At 37.2% G+C, this 19033-nt stretch overlaps 1 protein-coding gene and 1 long non-coding RNA gene across 5 annotated transcripts; one reads left to right on the top strand and one right to left on the bottom strand.

Moving 5' to 3' along the window:
• Positions 1 to 799: 799 nt before the first annotated feature.
• Positions 800 to 1577, top strand: LOC135147341 (uncharacterized). The gene is made up of 2 exons (XR_010284864.1): positions 800 to 924; positions 1346 to 1577. It is a non-coding gene; the product is annotated as an uncharacterized LOC135147341 (long non-coding RNA).
• On the bottom strand, positions 1528 to 13917 carry LOC108226948 (glutamate synthase [NADH], amyloplastic). 4 transcript variants are annotated; one of them, XM_017401941.2, is made up of 22 exons: positions 13178 to 13917; positions 12938 to 13057; positions 12149 to 12262; positions 11795 to 11947; positions 11336 to 11436; positions 11155 to 11251; positions 10587 to 10696; positions 9940 to 10043; positions 9594 to 9773; positions 9171 to 9514; positions 8981 to 9051; positions 8416 to 8885; positions 7448 to 8317; positions 6891 to 7045; positions 6534 to 6695; positions 4804 to 6408; positions 4095 to 4310; positions 3651 to 3919; positions 3211 to 3516; positions 2812 to 3079; positions 2342 to 2599; positions 1528 to 2175 (listed from the first exon to the last, which is right to left on the bottom strand). In XM_017401941.2, exons 1-22 carry the CDS (start codon positions 13559 to 13561, stop codon positions 1900 to 1902), a joined length of 6633 nt encoding a protein of 2210 aa, XP_017257430.1. In that variant the 5' UTR covers positions 13562 to 13917; the 3' UTR covers positions 1528 to 1899. The 4 variants fall into 4 exon arrangements, with proteins under 4 accessions (XP_017257430.1, XP_017257431.1, XP_017257432.1 ...); XM_017401942.2 differs by lacking the exons at positions 11336 to 11436; positions 11795 to 11947; positions 12149 to 12262; positions 12938 to 13057; positions 13178 to 13917 and adding an exon at positions 10950 to 11091 and having other exon boundaries at positions 11177 to 11251; XM_017401943.2 differs by lacking the exons at positions 11336 to 11436; positions 11795 to 11947; positions 12149 to 12262; positions 12938 to 13057; positions 13178 to 13917 and adding an exon at positions 10958 to 11091 and having other exon boundaries at positions 11177 to 11251.
• Positions 13918 to 19033: the final 5116 nt, after the last annotated feature.

Genomic DNA, 19033 nt, shown 5'->3' with positions numbered 1-19033 from the left:
CACCACTTTACCCACTTTTCATCTAACTTTACTCATTTTTCATACATTGTCTTGGTCTCCGTGCCCCCCTCCAATGTAAACAATTGAGGGGGACGAAGGGAGTATAGCTAATGGCTTTAAGAATTCGCGCTCCAACTATACCCACATGTTATCTATAATTACAGTCAGCCTCTTATGGATGGCTATATTTGTCGATCCGCTACAGGTTTATAAGAAAATCTATAGAAAGATTACACATCACTTATTACCATATTAAAGTGATATATTCTATTTATAACAATCAAAAATATTAAAACATGTTATTTTTAAATTATAGTCAACCAATATAACCAATACCATCGAAGTAAAATGTCTTACAGGTTCAGCAAATTTTACATAATGTCTTACAGATCCAATTTAGCCAACCATTATAACCAACGCCGTTGGAGATGCTCTATGATATTGAAATAAACTTTCAAGTTATTTTAATATCTATATAACATTATATTAACAGAATATTACAATCGGTTGAATTATCACTAAAAAGATATGAATGAATTAATAACGCTTTGCTCTTTTATTTTAAATATATTTTTTTAGGTTCAAGCGGCAAATATTTGAGATTTTATATTATATATGTTAAAATTGTTTCTAAATTTGCCATGAAATTTACATGATAATATGATTTTTCATGATACATTACTTTTTATAAATAGAGATTTACATAGTAATATTTTATCTATATTGAGATAGAAATTTACAAAGTGATATAATGTTCCATGATACACAGCAAAGACCAAATGCTGCAAGCTTACAAGATGCAGCTACAACTTGACATTCGGAATATGCTAACCTATATAGTATCTATTCAGTGCACAATGAGCTTTGCTGGGCTCGGTATGTAAAAAAAACCCCACAAAATCATTACAAAATATCAAAGTAAAGGTTTAGGGCTGTAATTCGAGCCGAGCCGGGCGAGTTTCGAGCCGAGCCTAATTCGAGCCAACTTTAATCGAGCCGAGCCGAGCCGGCTCGATTAACTAATCGAGCCTAAATCTTTGCCCGAACTCGACTCGGTTAATTTCACGAGTCGAGTCGAGCCGGCTCGTTTAGCTAAACGAGCCGGTTTTAACGAGCCGAGCGAGCCAGCTCGTATAATTTTACACTTAATCGAGCCCAAACCTCTACCCGAACTCGGCTCGTTTAATTTCTCGAGTCGAGTCGAGCCGGCTCGTTTAATTAAACGAGCTGAAACCTTTACCCGAACTCGGCTCGTTTAACAAGTCGAGCCGAGCCGAGCCCACTTAAACGAGTTCGAGCCGGGCGAGCTCGCGAGCTGCCCGACTCGAATTACAGCTCTATAAAGGTTCCATATTTGCATAAACTTGTAAAACCTTGAAGCCAAATATTTCACATTTGGCATTATCAAAATGTACCAACATTTAACTGGAAACTATTATTCTGGCAAATAAGTAATTACTGGCGGAGAAATGAAAAAGAACATAGCATTGTTTATACACACACCAGCACTTGACAGTGGACACAAGATCTACTAATCTGGTGATAAATAGATAACGATATAAAACCAAAATCCAAAAGCTTTACAGTATTTATTGTGATGGATTTTTAACCACCATTTCAAACAAGAAATACCAGAAGGAAATGAAGAGATCACGAAAACAACCTGCAAAGGATAATAATACCCCGATTACAAAGGACATTATCCCCCTCCCTAATCTAAAAATTCTTTTTAGCTTCGAAAGGTTCTCCTATTGTTGGTTATCTACAAGAATCGACTTGTGAACCTCTTCTTACCCATAAACATCTTCAGATTCAACAATCATCTCCATATGGAACTCATCAAGATAACTCCCTCATTCGTATATGAAAACCGAAAACCCAAAATGACTAAAAGGAAATTTACTTTGTCATTACTGTCTGCTTGTTGCTATCTTGCTGCCTATTGGTGGTATTATCTAGTCGATCTGAATCGACATTGTTTTCCTCTCTAAGAAGGTACTTGTCGACTTCAGAAGCAGCTTGTCGGCCTTCTGAAATGGCCCATACCACCAATGATTGACCACGTCGACAATCACCAGCAGCAAACACGCCATCTACATTGGTTGAGAAACGGCCATATTCAGCTTTGAAGTTTGATCTATTATCTCGTTCCAACTCCAGTTTGTCCGCTATAGTCTGATCAAAACAAACATCAGAGATATAAGATATAATATAATATCTATCCATTTTTTGGCATTATTTCAAGATGCGAGACTACAAAGAATGGCTGAAGAGAAAGCACATTAGAATGTATATATTTAGTACAGCAAAAATTGTTTGGGCATAAGCTCACAATGCTTACCGACTCGGGCCCTAGAAAACCCATGGCTAGGAGGACTAAATCAGCCCCGATGATCTCCTCCGAACCCTCAACTTCCTTAAACTGAAACCTTCCACTGGCATCCTTCTCCCATTGTACGCGCACTATTTCTAGTCCTTTCACAAGACCATTTTCATCTCCAATGAACCGCTTAGTCAATACCTCATAGGACCTGGGGTCTTTTCCAAACTTGGTAGCAGCTTCTTGGTGCCCATAATCAACACGGAATATACGAGGCCACTGCAAACACAAGATAAAGTAAAAGGCATCAGTGACCGAACTGATATTAAAGATTAGGAGCAGAAAATAAACTGTAACACAAACGAGTGTAGTCTGCGATGGGCTATAAGGCACAACAGGAAACGAACTATAAATGATCATACTGCAAGATAAAATCATCAGAGCATAATACACATAACTAAAGCATCAAGTAACCAAGGAAAAGGTCGAACCTGTGGCCAGGGGTTACCCGGTGCTCTTGTTCTAGGTGGCTCAGGAAGAAGCTCCAAATTAACAATGTTATTGCAACCGTGTCTAATAGAGGTCCCTATGCAATCTGTTCCTGTGTCACCTCCACCAATTACAACAACTTTCTTTCCTTTGGCTGATATGTAGTTACCATCCTCAAGATTGCTATCAAGCAAGCTCTTCGTATTGGCATGAAGAAACTCCATCGCAAAATGGACTCCTGACAACTCCCTTCCAGGAACAGGAAGGTCCCTGCAAAAATTTAAATACAAGTTCTGAAATTCTTTTCTGATCGAAAAACTTGCATAAAGGAATTTCCAATACATATATGTTCCTCCATATAGGTATAATGAAAAACAGGTATTTTAGAACTCATAGCATACCTTGGCTTTGTAGCTCCTACGGCCAAAATTATTGCATCATTCTCCTCACGAAGTCGATCCAGGGAATAGGACGGATCTTTGCCAACACTGGCATTGACAACAAATGTCACTCCTTCTTTCTCCATAAGGTCAACCCGCCTTTGAACAACATCAATTTTATCCGTTTTCATATTTGGGACTCCATACATCATCAGGCCCCCAACTCGATCGGACCGCTCAAAGACTGTCACAGAATGACCCATTCTATTTAGCTGATCAGCAGCTGCCAAACCAGAAGGTCCACTCCCAACAATGGCAACTTTTTTCCTGTACCAATAGTGATTATGATCAAATTACATATTGTATACTTCATTTTTTAGATGTTCTCAAGACTTTCGAGTTATAGTATCGACATCAAGCATTAGCTTTAAGGCAACTGGGGAGAAAGAATAATAACATACCCTGTTCTCGTTAGTGGAGGTCGGGGCAGCATCCAACCTTCCTCAAAGGCTTTGTCGATGATCGAACACTCAATGCTCTTAATAGAAACTGGATTTTCAATAATACCAAGCACACAAGAACCCTCACACGGTGCTGGGCATACTCGGCCAGTAAACTCTGGAAAATTATTGGTCTCCAGAAGCCGATTGAGTGCTTCACGCCACCTATTTTGGTACACCAACTCGTTGAATTCAGGTATTTTATTTCCAAGAGGACATCCAGAATTCTCCTGCATAATAGTTTCCCAGTTCAAGAAAGGAAAGAAACTTGGTAAATCGTTACACAAAGTCTCAGATATTAGAGCAATTATATTTTAACTTTTTGATGTATAACACTGCACTCATAAGAAAAACCTTTTGGTATAGACAACAAAACTATATCATATGAAAGAATATAATTCGTACTTGATGACAAAAAGGAGTGCCACAGTCCATACAGCGAGCAGACTGTGTCTTTACAAGCGGTCCAGGCTTTGTCTCTTCCATAACTTCTTTCCAGTCACCCATCCGAACAAGGGGATCCCTATATGAAACTCCTGCACGCTCATATGCAACAAAACCTCTATGCTTGACAGCATCAGCTACCTCAGATGGTCTGTCTGATACTTTAGCCTTCACTTCCTATTGAGTTCAAATATAAACCATGTAAGTTTAAAAAGTCATCATATATGTATTAAATCAAGTAACTGCTACATAAATTTATCTATATTCAGGACAAAAAATATAATCAAAATAGGGATACATTACAGAGATACAAGGATATAAACCAAATATATATTGATTTTATTAAACAGAGGTGTAATGACAAAAAAAAATAATCTATTTTTATTGTTTCAGATGGGGAAATTCCTCAGAAATAACTAATGCAGGAGCAAATTAATTTGTGCTACTTCTTCAAGAAAAGAAAAGTAGGACCTCAAGAAATATAAAGGAAATTTTCCAATACTTGCACCTACATGAAGTGGTCAGTAGCCAAGTCGCCATTACTTAATTATGTTCAGTTACAGCTACTTTGACTTAAATGAGCTTCTTCTTTCCTTTTTTTTTTTTTGCTAATTCAAAAGAGCTTTATAATTTCCACAGACTCATAACCACAACTTAACAGGATTTTTACCTCACTAGCTTTCTCATTCATGGTATTAGCAGCTGCCAATTTCTTTAGCTCTTCAAAAGCATCTTTTTCAACTAACTCTGCTTCTTCTTGCTCTTCAGCTTCTTTAGCAGCCTTTTCTGCAGCCCTTTTTGCAATTTCCTCCTTCCTAAGGCTTGCTAGTATTCGTTTGTAATCCCTTGGAAAGACCTTAACAAATGAAGGCAAGAGTTTATCAAAGTTCGAAAGCACGTCTTTGGCTAGCTGGCTGCCTGTGTGCCGCTGATGTTGCTGTATCATCATCCTAAGAGTTGTGATGTCATCCTCTTCTTCAACATTATCCAGATCAACAAGCTCAGCATTGCATCTAGAACGGAACTTGGAATCCTCATCGAAAACATAAGCTATACCACCACTCATGCCAGCTGCAAAATTGCGCCCAGTTTTCCCAAGCACAACAACAGTCCCTCCAGTCATATACTCGCAACCATGATCACCAACACCTTCTACAACTGCTTTAGCACCTGAATTACGTACACAGAATCTTTCAGCAGCCATCCCATTAAAGTAAGCTTCTCCATTTGTTGCACCATAAAGAGCCACATTTCCTATTATGATGTTTTCTTTTGGGTCAAAGTTGCTTCCTTTGGGAGGGTACACAACAATCTTGCCACCAGACAATCCCTTTCCAACATAGTCATTGCTGTCACCTTCAAGCTCCAGCATGATTCCAGAGCACAGAAAAGCTCCAAGGCTCTGCCCCGCACTTCCATTAAGTTTAACGTGAATAGTATCTGCAGGAAGGCCTATATTGTGGTAGCGCTTTGTCACTTCGTGACTTAACATTGTTCCAACCGCCCGATTTGTATTGCAGATAGGGGTCTCCATATACACAGGAAGACCTTTTGACAAGGCTGGTGCAGACAATGATATCAGTTTCTGGTCCAAAGCCATGTCTAGGCCATGGTCTTGCTTCTCTACACAATACTGTGCTGCTTCCGGACGAATCTCAGCAGCCGGTTTAAGTAATAGAGAGAGATCGATAGTCTTAAGCTTCTCATTATCCTTGATCAGATCTTTATCCATTTCTAGCAAGTCTGATCGACCAACCATCTCATTGATGGTTCTTAATCCAAGCTGAGACATAATTTCCCTTAATTCTTCAGCAATCATGAAGAAGAAATTAATGACATGTTCAGGTTCTCCAGCAAATTTTTCTCTAAGAACTGGATCTTGAGTTGCAATGCCAACTGGGCAAGTGTTTTTGTGGCACTTCCGCATCATAATGCAACCAAGAGTTATGAGAGGAGCTGTGCTGAAACCAAATTCCTCTGCGCCAAGAAGTGCAGCCATGGCAACATCTCTTCCAGTTTTAAGTTGGCCGTCAGTCTGGAGAACTGTTCGGCCACGGAGATCATTAGCAACAAGAGTTTGATGGGTCTCCGCAAGACCAAGTTCCCATGGAAGCCCAGCACTCTTAATACCAGTCCACCGAGAGGCCCCTGTACCTCCATCGTGTCCGGAAATTAAAATATGGTCAGCATGCCCCTTTACAACACCACTAGCAATTACTCCAACACCAGCTTCAGAAACCAATTTCACACTAACTCTTGCCGCTGGATTAGCATTCTACGTAACAATCAGAAAAACATAATTAACATACAAAATCACACCGTGGTCTTGGATATACTAAATAAGGTTCCCTACATCAAATCAGGAACAGATGTCCACTATTTACAGTATTGTACACTAACCTTCAAATCATAAATCAGTTGAGCAAGATCTTCGATAGAATAGATGTCATGATGAGGAGGAGGGCTTATTAATCCCACCCCAGCAGTAGAATTTCGAGTGATTGCAATATCCCCAATAACCTTATGGCCAGGAAGTTCCCCTCCTTCACCAGGCTTTGCTCCCTGTGACACACAAATCCAGAGTTACAAAAAATCTAAAGAACATAGAGTAACCAAGACCAATCCAAACTTGATGCCAGATGTTAAGTGCAGTCCAAGATGAACAGCACCTCTCACCAAGAGATGATCTAACATTTACCTAATATGTTCATTAACACACATGTAACAATTAATCTTAACTTGAAAGTTAAACCATACCTGAGCCATTTTTATCTGAAGCTCATCAGCATTAGTTAGGTAATAACTGGAAACACCAAACCTCCCACTTGCTACCTGCTTGATTGCACTCCTCTTAGGATTCATCGAACCATCTGAAAGTGGCTCCATACGGGATGGGTTTTCACCGCCCTCACCTACACGAGTATATTTTCAGAAGTTAGTACTGAAGGTTAAACTACTCTGCAACTACAAAAACATAATGTGAATCAGACCTGCAGTTAGTGGCATATATTTATAATAACAGTCGATGATGCAAGCAAAGAGATCCAACAAGTTTTTCTTTAAAAATCAATAAAAACACTCTCAAACCAGTGAAATGAATAGATTTCTCTTAGAAAGTTGAGGATGAAAGGAGAAAACAGGACTAGAAAAACATTCCAGGAGAAGATGCTTGCATCAACTTCCCGAAGCTAATTGGCTTATGGGAATTCCAACTCAAAACATACAATACTTATATTTGATCATGAGAAGCAGACCATGCTATGATAATACTTACGAATAATTGATAGAAGTAGCAAGTCCAATAGACAACAAACCTGTGTTCGACTTTCCTCCGATCTTATTCATTGCCATAGCAAGGGTGGTGTGAGCCTCCAGTGAAATGGACCCATAACTCATGGCTCCCGTACAGAACCTCTTCACAATTTCACTAGCTGGCTCTACTTCCTCTAAAGGAATTTGCACAGCCGCTTCTTTGAATTTTAGAAGTCCCCGCAGATTACAGGATTTATTCAGTTCCTGTATGCGCTTGGAGTACTCTTTGTAGGCAGCCACACTATTTCCCCTGGCTGCCTCTTGCAGCTTTGATATGGCAAGAGGATCGTTCAGATGAATCTCACCACCTTTTCTCCAGTGATAATCGCCCGGATTTGGCAGTGCCACAGCTTCAGCACTTGTGGGAGGTAATGCTCGTGATGGAAATGCAATATCATGCAAATGAAGTGCATCGTGAGCAAGAGCCTCAAATGTTGCACCTTCTACTCTACTTGGAGTTCCTGCAAAGCACCTATCCATCACGTCTGATGAAAGACCAACAGCCTCGAAAATTTGAGCACCCTTGTATGAGGCCAGCGTCGATATACCCATTTTAGCAAGAACCTTCATCATTCCATATTGACTTGCTCTATAATACTTTTTGATTAGCTCTTCCTTTGAGTGGAATTCACCACTAGATTTGGGTGGGATCTTACCATCAACCTGAAGTCTCCAAATGGCCTCTACAGCCAAATATGGGCAGATACCATCTGCACCAAATCCTACCAGTGTACAGAAATGGTGCACTTCACGGGGTTCAGCAGATTCCACAATCAATGCTACACGAGTACGCTCAAGTTTCTTGACTAAATGTTGATGGACAGCACCGACAGCCAAGAGTGAGCTAACAGCAACTCGGTTTGGTGAAAATGCTGAAATTTTGTTACAAGTAGACATAATATTAACAATGAGAAGCAGTGGCAATTAATTTCCTAAAAAAGTCTTGCTATAAAGATGGAGGAATATATACCTCGATCAGAAAGCACCAAAGTAGTATAACCCTCCTTAATTGCATTATGTGCTTCCAAACATATCCTATCTAGTGTCTCCTCCAATCCATTTCCGCCCCGTTCCTTTGAATAGGTTATATCTAAAACTTTGCTACGCCAGCCTCTGTAGTTCATTTTCTTAATTGCTTGCATTTCATCGATGGATAGAAGGGGGCCTTTCAATGATAGACGGTGGCATTGTTCCTCGGTGGTCTCTGTGAGATCCCCTTCTGGACCAACCATGCACTCCATAGAAGTAACTATCTTCTCCCGTATAGGATCAATTGGAGGATTCGTAACCTGAGCAAACATTTGTTTAAAATACTCAAAAATGAGTTTCTCCCTGTTTGACATCACGGCCAAGGGAGCATCGTTCCCCATCGAGCCAAGAGCCTCGACACCATCTTTGGCCATTGGTAGCAGCAGCATCTCTATAGATTCAATAGTATAACTGCACAGATTATACATGGAATAATTTATTTTTAGATCCGAACAGAAAAGAGCGTAAAAAGCATATAGAAGATAGTAAATAAAGAAGACAAATACCCAAAAGCCTTTAGGGGAGCCAGTAAGCCACGCAGACCCATGTTTTCCATGTTGTCATCGTTATTTGATGCCTAAAATGGAAAAAAAAAATGCCATGTTAAAATTTTGAAACTATTGAAGTTCATTAATCCAAATAGAACAGAGGGCAAAGAATAGGGCAATAAAAAAAAAATTCAATTGAGTTCCTTACTTGCATGACTCCTGCTATAGGAGGACACACCCTGTCAGACTCACGAACCGATTCAACAATATTCTTAAGTGTAATCTTTTGTCTTTCAAGCCACTTTCCATATGGTCGTGCCTTTGAGTACTGCTGCTTCAAAGCTTCATCATCTACAACAACATGCTTCTCAAAATCCACAAGAAGCATCATTCCAGGATTCAGTCTTCCTTTCCTAGATACATCCTCTGGTGGGATATCAACGACCCCAACTTCACTCGCCATTATGACTCGTCCGCTGTGAGTGACATAAAAGCGGCCCGGACGCAATCCATTTCGGTCTAATGTAGCTCCGAGATAGCGACCATCAGTAACTGCAAGTGATTCTATGTCAGCACAATTACCAAATGATGCTTTAACATAAGCAGCTGAGAAATCCATATTCCCTCTTACATGATATTAGAGCTGGACCATCCCATGGTTCCATTAGGGCTGAAAAATATTCATACAAATCCTTCCTTTCAGGATCCATATTTTTGTCATTCTGCCAAGCTTCAGGGATCATCATCATTATAGCTTCTGGGAGACTTCTTCCAGCTCGTATTAAAAGCTCAAGGACACCATCAAAAGACCCTGAGAAAATATAACAATGCCACAAAAATTTAGATTAATGAAAAAACATCTATCTGCATATTGTTTCAACATGCAATTTGCCTTGCATTTTTGCCTTTGTGCAGGAGGAAGAGTGTATAAAGTATCAAAACAGTAGAGCATGTAGGGAAATGAAACACATTCTAACCTGAATCAGAAGAGCTTGCATCTACGATTGGTAGAAGCTTCTTCATCTCGTTCTTTGACAACTGAAGGTCCCTGCACTTAAGGAGACCTTCCCGGGCCTTCATCCTATTAAAATTAACAAAAAGGGTGATGTTCATGTACAGACATGAAAATATAGATAGTAATCATCAGCTCATCACCAAATTCAAGTATAAAATGCTATAACCTACAAAACTATGATCTAAACATAATCAAATATTTATGTAACTAAAATCACAAAGACACGTGGAGTAACGTAAACTTAAGTATTAGGAAATTATTAAGTCAACATTCATTGATCATGAATAAGAAAATGATTTCCTTGTAGTTGTCAATAGCTCTTCAAAAGAAAGTGAAGGGCATTAAAGAGCCACAATATAATAAATCAATTTGTGACTAAACAAATATGTGTAGATTAAGTTGGCTGCTTGAATTTTATATGCAGCATGAATAATCAGAAATCTAACTTCTCAGAGCACTGGGACATACCAATCTATACTCTTAAGAAGTTTCAAACTAGACTGCACCATAATCTTAAATGAATCTGATTAATTCAAAAACCACTACGCTACATGCAACCACGCCAAAGAAGAATTTAAAGTACAAATGGAATAAGCTTCTAGAATTTACCAGTTGACATTTCCCCGAAGCGTGTTAATTTCTCCATTATGTCCCAAAACACGCATAGGTTGAGCACGATCCCAGCTCGGGAATGTATTCGTCGAAAACCGTGAATGAACCTGCATGAATAGCACAGGATAACTCATTCTATGCCAGTATTTTTAAGTAAAACATAACTGTGTCCAAATTTATTGTGTTTGGGGGTACAATAGTATATTCACTCCACCACCATAAGAAATACTGTGGATCCTAGTCTACCTAACCTGAGAAAATTACTTTCCACCACTCAATATTATACTTGGTTCCTCAAGAACTGACCATATACAACATTGCTCTGCAAACATGATTTACTTCATAATGGAGGTACCTTACCAACTCACCCAAAGAATCAATCCCGCATCCAAATTCATATATCAAGGAAGTGGAAGAACTTAAGAGATCATTCATACTTCAATAATGCCTCAGAAGTCATTCCTCAACCTTGCATCTCTTCAGTTAGCAGGTTGGTCCCATGCTGTTCGTTGGTGAAGTATGCAGTCAGTGGCAAAAGAAAAAAGTGAATAGAGAAAATATTTACCAGGGCCATGTAGCTCGTAAACCTTTGATTGCCAAGATCCGCATAATAATACTCCTTCAACTGATTGGGCTTCAACTGACCTTTGTAGACAATGGTTCTGCAAAAAAGAAAGAAGACGTGTCAAAACTCCTGCATGCTAAACAATTCAACTGCACAATAAAGTAGGTTTCTGAAAGCATGCCTCGAGGATAAAGAACATATATAGAAGTCCTTGACGCTGCCATGTTGGAGATTTAAAGCCGCTCGTATAGCTACCATCGAAACTCTCCTTAATATGTAAAGCTGTGTGGACGACAACGTAGGTACAAATTAAGTACAGTTTCAAGTGATGGATACATTCAAGAAATAAAACACCAGTTCAATGAAAGAAGCAGAACGAAATATATTATAAAGGTTGGAAATCCAGTATTGTGCAACTTAAACACACACACATATTAATAAACACCACCAGCTGCCTTCATTAGTTAAATGGCAAACATGAATAAATTAATTTTTGATAAAGTCATTTTACTCTTTCACAGAAATTGTTACTCGCATTCAAAAGGCAAAATTTTACTTGATTAAACTTGATTTATGTTTCAGATTTTAGTAGAAAGAAATTTTGCATTACAAATAGTAGAACCACGTAAACAAAATATACCTGTTGCTCAAAATCAACCTCAGACCTAGGTGTAGGTGTAAGAAACACTTGTTCAATAACAGGTTCTGTTTGTAAAGTAGACGGGCCCAATCCAGAGTTATCAGTTGGGACAGAGCGCCAGCCAAGAACAGTATGGCCAAGTGACTCAGCAACCTACAGAGACAGCATAGAATTTAGTCAATCCACGACAGTGAACCATGACACAAGAGGCAAGTAATCCAAAAATGGGAAAAATCAATATGAATCTCTGTAAAATAATACTTTTATCTGATCGTAACTAGATTCTCCAAGACATAGAAATCCAAATCGATCTACAACTTCCCAATGCACAAACGTAAGCAATAAAGGCAATACCTTCGTAAATACAATTTTGCTTTGCTCCCTTCTGCTTTCAGAAGTAGGCAAGAAAAACATGCCAACAGCGTATTCCCCAAATGGCGGCAGCTCAAAGCCAACATCTTTAGCAACCTGATACAGAGTAAACCAATCAAACTCACTTCCGACCTTAAAACACCAATCAAAAAGCTTGTTACTAACTGCTACTACTGTACAAGAAAAATGATTATGTTAAACTCAACAACCCCTTTTAAACTGTTTTTGTTTGTGTTTTTTAAATAAAATCCACATTGGTGAATGATCATATTAATTCAAAAAATCAGAGGTAATAGAAATTTTATAAATTAGTAAAGTGCAACAAATTAAGTATAACCACAAGAACACAACATGCAAACACCCATATATTCATTTTGAACTGCTAAAATAAACTGTCCATAAATTAACAAACAACAGCCTCTACAAAATTGTTTTTCATGTAAATCAGAGCAAAATCAGTTACATGTGTGTGTGTACATACAAAGCTTTAAGAACCTTGGAAATTCGACACATACTAAAAGTTAAAAATATATATATAAACCAAAATATATATATATATATATATATATATATATATATATTATAATTTATAAATATGATATTCGCTTGGATAAAAACAATGATTTTTACTAATTCATATACACACAAGATAAAGAAATACTAAAAAACAAATAGGTGTCATATTATAGGCTAAAATAGACCAAATTGTTTGTATTTACACATAAGCCTACACAGATAAAGATAGATAGATAGATTAGGATCCAGATATACCTCCTTGTAAAAGTCATGAGGAAGAGCAACAAGAATCCCAGCCCCATCACCAGTATTAGCTTCACATCCACATGCACCTCTGTGTGCCATTCTTACCAACATCTCTATTGCATCCCTTACCTACAACAACAAATCAATCCAATCCAGACCAAACCCATCAATTATAAGTACCTAAAATTTGTCTGCACATAAATATACATAAACGATATACACAAAATTATAAACTTGACATCTTTTTACCGTTTTACGGCTGCTTTCACCAGATAACTCAGCAACAAAGCCTACCCCACAAGAATCCTTATCGAAAGCTGAATCATAAAGCCCAAGAGGCTTTTCAGGCACCTGAGACATTGAAGACTTGACCACCACTTTGAGTTTTGGAGCTCTTCCGGGTCCATCAGATTGCCAAAGATGGTGCCTTTCTTGACCCGACCCACGTAATCTGGACCCATAAAACCTGTTCTTCTCCAAAGCAAACCCACAATTCTTGGCTTTTGCTTTGGCTCTCACCGCGACCCGACTCAAAACATTGAGTTGGGGGTTCAGAATAGCCTTAGGCTTGGTGGTTGAACACAAATTCGAGGCGGGTTTTGGTTGAAAAATCGAATTTTGAGCCACCGACATTGTGATTACTATTCAATCGTTCACAAGGATCCAATTTTAAAAGTGAACTTTCGTTATATTGATTAAACTTATGAAATTTTTTATCTGGCTGTGTTAAAAATCAGATCTCTTTCACGGGTTTGTGGTGATTCAGAATGTCAGAGATGTTTGAAGATGAAAAGAGATAAGATCTGATGCTTATCTGTAAAAACAAACAACACAGAGCGAAGAAATCTTGATTTTCAAGGACTTTAATATATGTGATTGTATGTATGTATATATAGAGAGAGAATAAAAGGAGGTGTAAACAAGAAGAGAGAAAATCAAGAAGACAGCTCTGATATGCTCCCTCTCTCTCTCGCGATACTTCTCGCCGAGGTTGCTAAGCATTTTATTTATAGAGAAATTAGTAGTAGGTGAGGACTCTTGGTGTGTGAGAGAGAGTGTGGAATACACACACGGCAGATTTGGTAAAAAGAAAAATTAAAAATACTCCTGCTGTAATCGTAAATCGGGATCGTGATCGTATTTGTTGGTGAAAAAAATTACAATGGATACTGGATTTTAGCGTATAGTATATTTTAAATGCAAATGGATACGGTATCTTCTGAAATAATGAAATTACAGTGGTTGACCAGTGACGTGGAACCCATGCAGTGCAGTATACTTTTTGAAATAGTTTCGATTTTCCACACCTATCATCCAAAAATTTCAGGAGTATTTTTATTTTCATATTGTTGGTGCATATAATTTTTGTATGGTGATAGTGTTCTAAAAATTGTCAAGTTCGGTATTTACTATCTGAATTATTTATTTTTGAGTATAACTATTGTCATGTATATTTTAAGATATATCAAAAAATAATTGTTATGTGATTAAGTTTTATTTTCGTTAAAGTTGGATTTGTACTTTTTTATTTGAAATGCTTTAATATCCGTGTTACAATATTTAGTTGATGTTTGGCAACGCTTATTTGAAGTACTTGCAGATTTTTTTAGCACTCTAAGCTGTTTTTATTTTTTATGTAGAATTTGGCAAAAAAGCAAAAGTGATTCTTTTCAGGTAGGAATGCTAGTTTTTTTAAATATTTATAGTTTATCATGAAATTTTTAATTTTTTTAATATTAAAAAAACTTTGTTTATTGATAAAGTTTTTTATTTTAATAATTGGGTTTTTTTATTTAAAATATTAATGGTCAACCACTCAATTGACTTATAAGTAAAAGTTATCCCAACACTTTTAAAACTTGTAAGTCAGGTTCACTTATCACTTATAATTTTTTCTTTACTTTAATCAATAAGTCATTTTTTTAGAACTAAACCAAACGGTTTAAAGTGGAACGTATATTGTGTTATAAAAGCAAACAAAAAATAACATACTAAAAAGTTGTACTACGCTGAGATTTTATATGGATTTTAATGGATGGGTTGTATCAGATTTCGATTCTATGCGGATATCAGATAAAATTGATGGGAGCGTTTAAGAGTGAAGCACGATACTTCAAAAATCTCGTAGATTTCAGTGGGATTTTAAATATCTTTAAAAAACATTGAACACTCCCATAAAATCCATCATTTCATTAATTCCACAATATCCATCAAATATCATCAGATTTTAGTAAATTTGAAATAATTATAAACTGAATACCATCAGATTTTAAAGTATGATTCAAAATCCTAATCGAATATCACCAAATTTTGTAGTCGTAGCATGATTAATCCTAATTAAATACCCTAAGATCCTTTTCTTTCTTTAATCCGAGTTGAATATCTTCGGATTCATAAATAAAAAGAATCCTTTAAATTCTAATTGAAATACACCCTGAATTTTTTCCATATATAATTAACAATTATAATTCAAGTAAAAGTATCCATAATTACGAAGAAAAAAAATACAAAACAACTCGCAATCACTTTCTTTGTTTTATGACACAAATTTTTAAGTGTGTTGATTAAATAATTAAAAATATAATTTTTAAAATTCTTTTTCCTAGACAAAGATATATAAACAAATTTAATTCAAAAAAAACTAAAAAATAATTTTTACACACCGGTCGATTCACATGTGGAGTTAGAGATGTCCAAAAAATCCGAAATCCGAAATCCGATCCGATCCGATCCGGAAAAAAATCTGATAAATCCGATCTGAAAAAAACCCGATCCGGTCTGGCCCGGTCTGGAGATTTTAAACAGACCTACTATTTTTCAACAAAATCTGGCCCGGCCCGAAATCTGAAAAATCCGGATTTAAACCCGGATTTTAAAAAACCCGGACAAAACCCGGTTTTATAAAAACCCGGATTAAAACCCGGATAAACCCGGATATAAAACTGTTATTTTACCACTCCATTAGTTTTAGAGGAATTTTACTTGATTTCAGAAACTCTGAAAAATTGGCATAATAATAGTACTTGGCAGCCTGTTATTTATCATATGCGAGCAAAGTTTTTAAAATATTATGAAGAAATGCCACAAATGTTTTGTTGTGCAGCGGCTTTAAATCCCAGAACTGGTGTAGATGGAGTTGAAAGCCTTTTAGAGTGTATTAATCATAATTTAGGGATTAGTAATGATTTTACAAATGCAAGTATTAGAAAGTTTAATGAAACATTAATGCATTTTATGATCATTATGATACATTATATGGGGCAAAACCGCGTGATATTCCTGTAGAAACCGGTAGTAGTAGAGAAATTGCACTTCAATTAGCTATTTCACGCAAAAAATCAAAAACTATAAGTTCAAGTAGTGAATTGGCAAAATATAAAATGACTGATTTCGTAGGTGAGCAATTAGATATACTGGAATTTTGGAAAAGTCGTGCATGTCATTATCCTATTATGGCCGCGATGGCCCGTGATATTCTAACAGTCCAAGCTAGTACAGTAGCTTCGGAATCTGCATTCTCTTTTAGTGGCAGGGTATTAAATGAAAGAAGGAGTCGTTTAAATCCGCAATCCTTGGAAGTGTGTATCTGTTATAAGGACCATCTTGATGCAGAAAAAAGAAGGCAAGATGTTGTTTCCAGTGAAGAATCTTCAGCAGATGAAGATCTTCTCACTGAAACCGATGGCGACTCATCCTAAATAGTTCATAATCAGGGACTTTGGCTGTCAAGGTAAGTCTGTAGTGCATCCATGTTCTGCACTCAAATTTGATGTGATATTAGTAGGAGCCTAGCCAGATTCTTGTTGTGACTATGTTATCTTTTCTTTATCCACCAAAAACAAATTCCATAGATTGTGCAATTTTATGACAACTATGTGCTCATGTATCCACTTTTTTATTTTGTTTCTTTTTTTTTCTGGGATTAGTCTATTATGTTGTTTCTTTTTTTGATGATCAATTCGGCACTGCAGGTTGATGGCAGTGGCCAGTGGATGTGTATCAATATGTGGGAGTATACTTGATGACAAGGATTTCATTGCCAAGCACACTGGAGTCTGGACCTATTCTGTTTTTAATGATATCAAGTTCAACAGAGTTTTTGACCACTGGAGGGCCACTTTCTTAGCTTTTGTAAAATGCATTTTATGTTCTGGAGTCTGGACTGTATTTGCATATTTTAATTTTAATCAGTTGTAATGAAGATTATTTTTTCAAGATATTCTCAGTTTTATTTTTTAGTTCCAGACTTCCAGTAGAATTGTAGAATCAGAGTTGCTTGAAAAAATTATATATGTTTAACCAGGCCTGGGTAAAACCCGGTCCGGCCTGATCCGGCCTGCAGGCCTTAAACAGTTCCTATAATTTGCTGACAGGCCTGGCCTGGCCCGGTTGTCAGTAAAGCCCGGCCTGGATTTTTGACAAAAAGCCCGGATATTTTCAGATCCGGATAAAGCCTGGCCTGCCAGGCTATTTGTGCACCTCTATGTGGAGTACATGTTATTAGGACGGACAAATATAAAGGGAAAAGAAAAAACAAGACTTTACTCCGCATGTGACACACAAAATGTACAACGGGTAAAAGGTGAGTAGCACTAAACGATACAACTGCTACCAACTGTACAATTGCGGAATTGCCTATAAAATAATCCTTGATCGCTAGAATAATTTTACTGTTGATTATGCTTACAAAACTACAAATCCAAACTAATAAATCCAAAATATATTTTAAATTTATTTAAAATATTTAATCAAATTAAAATATTAATACATAAATTAATACATTAATTAATAAGCGGTGAAGATGGGAATTGGACCACCACAAAAAATAAATACAATGAAACCGACCTCACAATTAACTGACAGCTAAATATATTGAAAAGTAAACTTATTTATAAAGTTTAGCCTATGCGGCACGCGACAACCGCTCATGGCGGGTCCAATAACCATCTTTTAAGTTGCACGTGGGTCCCGGTTGATAAAGGATCCTCCAACTCCGCATGTAGCCGCCTATGAGGATACTAGTCCCAGTTAGTTTTAGTTGTAGCCTACCAGGATATGGTCCGAACCTCCGCGCCAGGTGGCTCACCTGGTACATAAAATATTTGGGTTACCCATGTTTCTTAGCTATTTTCCGTTTTTAAGCCAACCGCTGTGTTGTTTCATTTTATTAGTAGAACCTTTTCTCATTACCTGGTTATGACTCGCCTGACGTGGACCTTTTATTTTTCATAGAGAAAATTTACGGTCTATGTACAGCCGCAGCTTTGATAGGTTTATAAAAACACGACCCAACATCAAATTTCAAAGTGGTATAATTTTTATGTAAAACTACTTTAATCTAATTTATTACATATAGAGTTTGTACTATTAAAATCTAGTTAACGATGTATCAAATTTTAAACTAGAAAATCTAGACCAAACCCTAATTCTCTTTCTCTCATGAGAGTCGGCCGCTCCCTATCCTTCTCCATCTCCTTCTCCACCCCTTCTATCCATCCCCATCTATCTCCCTTCCTTTCATCTCAATTCTCTAGCCGCCCATTCTCCATTCACACAACATATCTTCTCTTCTTTTCAATTCTCAATCAAAAATCCTCTTAGTATGTTTTTTCTACAATAAAATCGAGTTTTGTTCCACAAAATTCAGAAAACTCATTTGAGTTCTTCGTTGTCTTCTGTCTGAGTCATTATTTGTGTGTTTGAGTGTCTCGCTTTGTGCGATGTGTCTCGCTTTATGCGACGTGTTTGTATTGAAAATGAATTTTACGGTGTATTGGGAGATCCGTAGAACTCGCATCAACAACACTTTCGGCAGGTTTATAGCTGGTATCCGGCAGATAGATAGCTGGGTTGCGTTTGGAACGGTAGTGAAAATCGCATGTGCTCACCTCTCACAAAATATATTTGTTCATAACATGAGGCCAACCGAGTCCTCTGAACATTGTACTATCCATGAAATTACTGTGAGGGTCAATTGTGAAACTACTGATTTCGGAGGAGATGCAGGTTGGATTGCACAAGAAACCATCATCTTCATTTTTAATTTTCAGAATATTTGTATTCAGTTAGTTAAGCAATCCGAAAACAAAACGGCTAATTATTTAG

The sequence above is a fragment of the Daucus carota genome, chromosome 6 (assembly GCF_001625215.2).
Source record: "Daucus carota subsp. sativus chromosome 6, DH1 v3.0, whole genome shotgun sequence".
Taxonomy (NCBI): domain Eukaryota; kingdom Viridiplantae; phylum Streptophyta; class Magnoliopsida; order Apiales; family Apiaceae; genus Daucus; species Daucus carota.
This window is presented reverse-complemented; position numbering and strand designations above follow the sequence as displayed.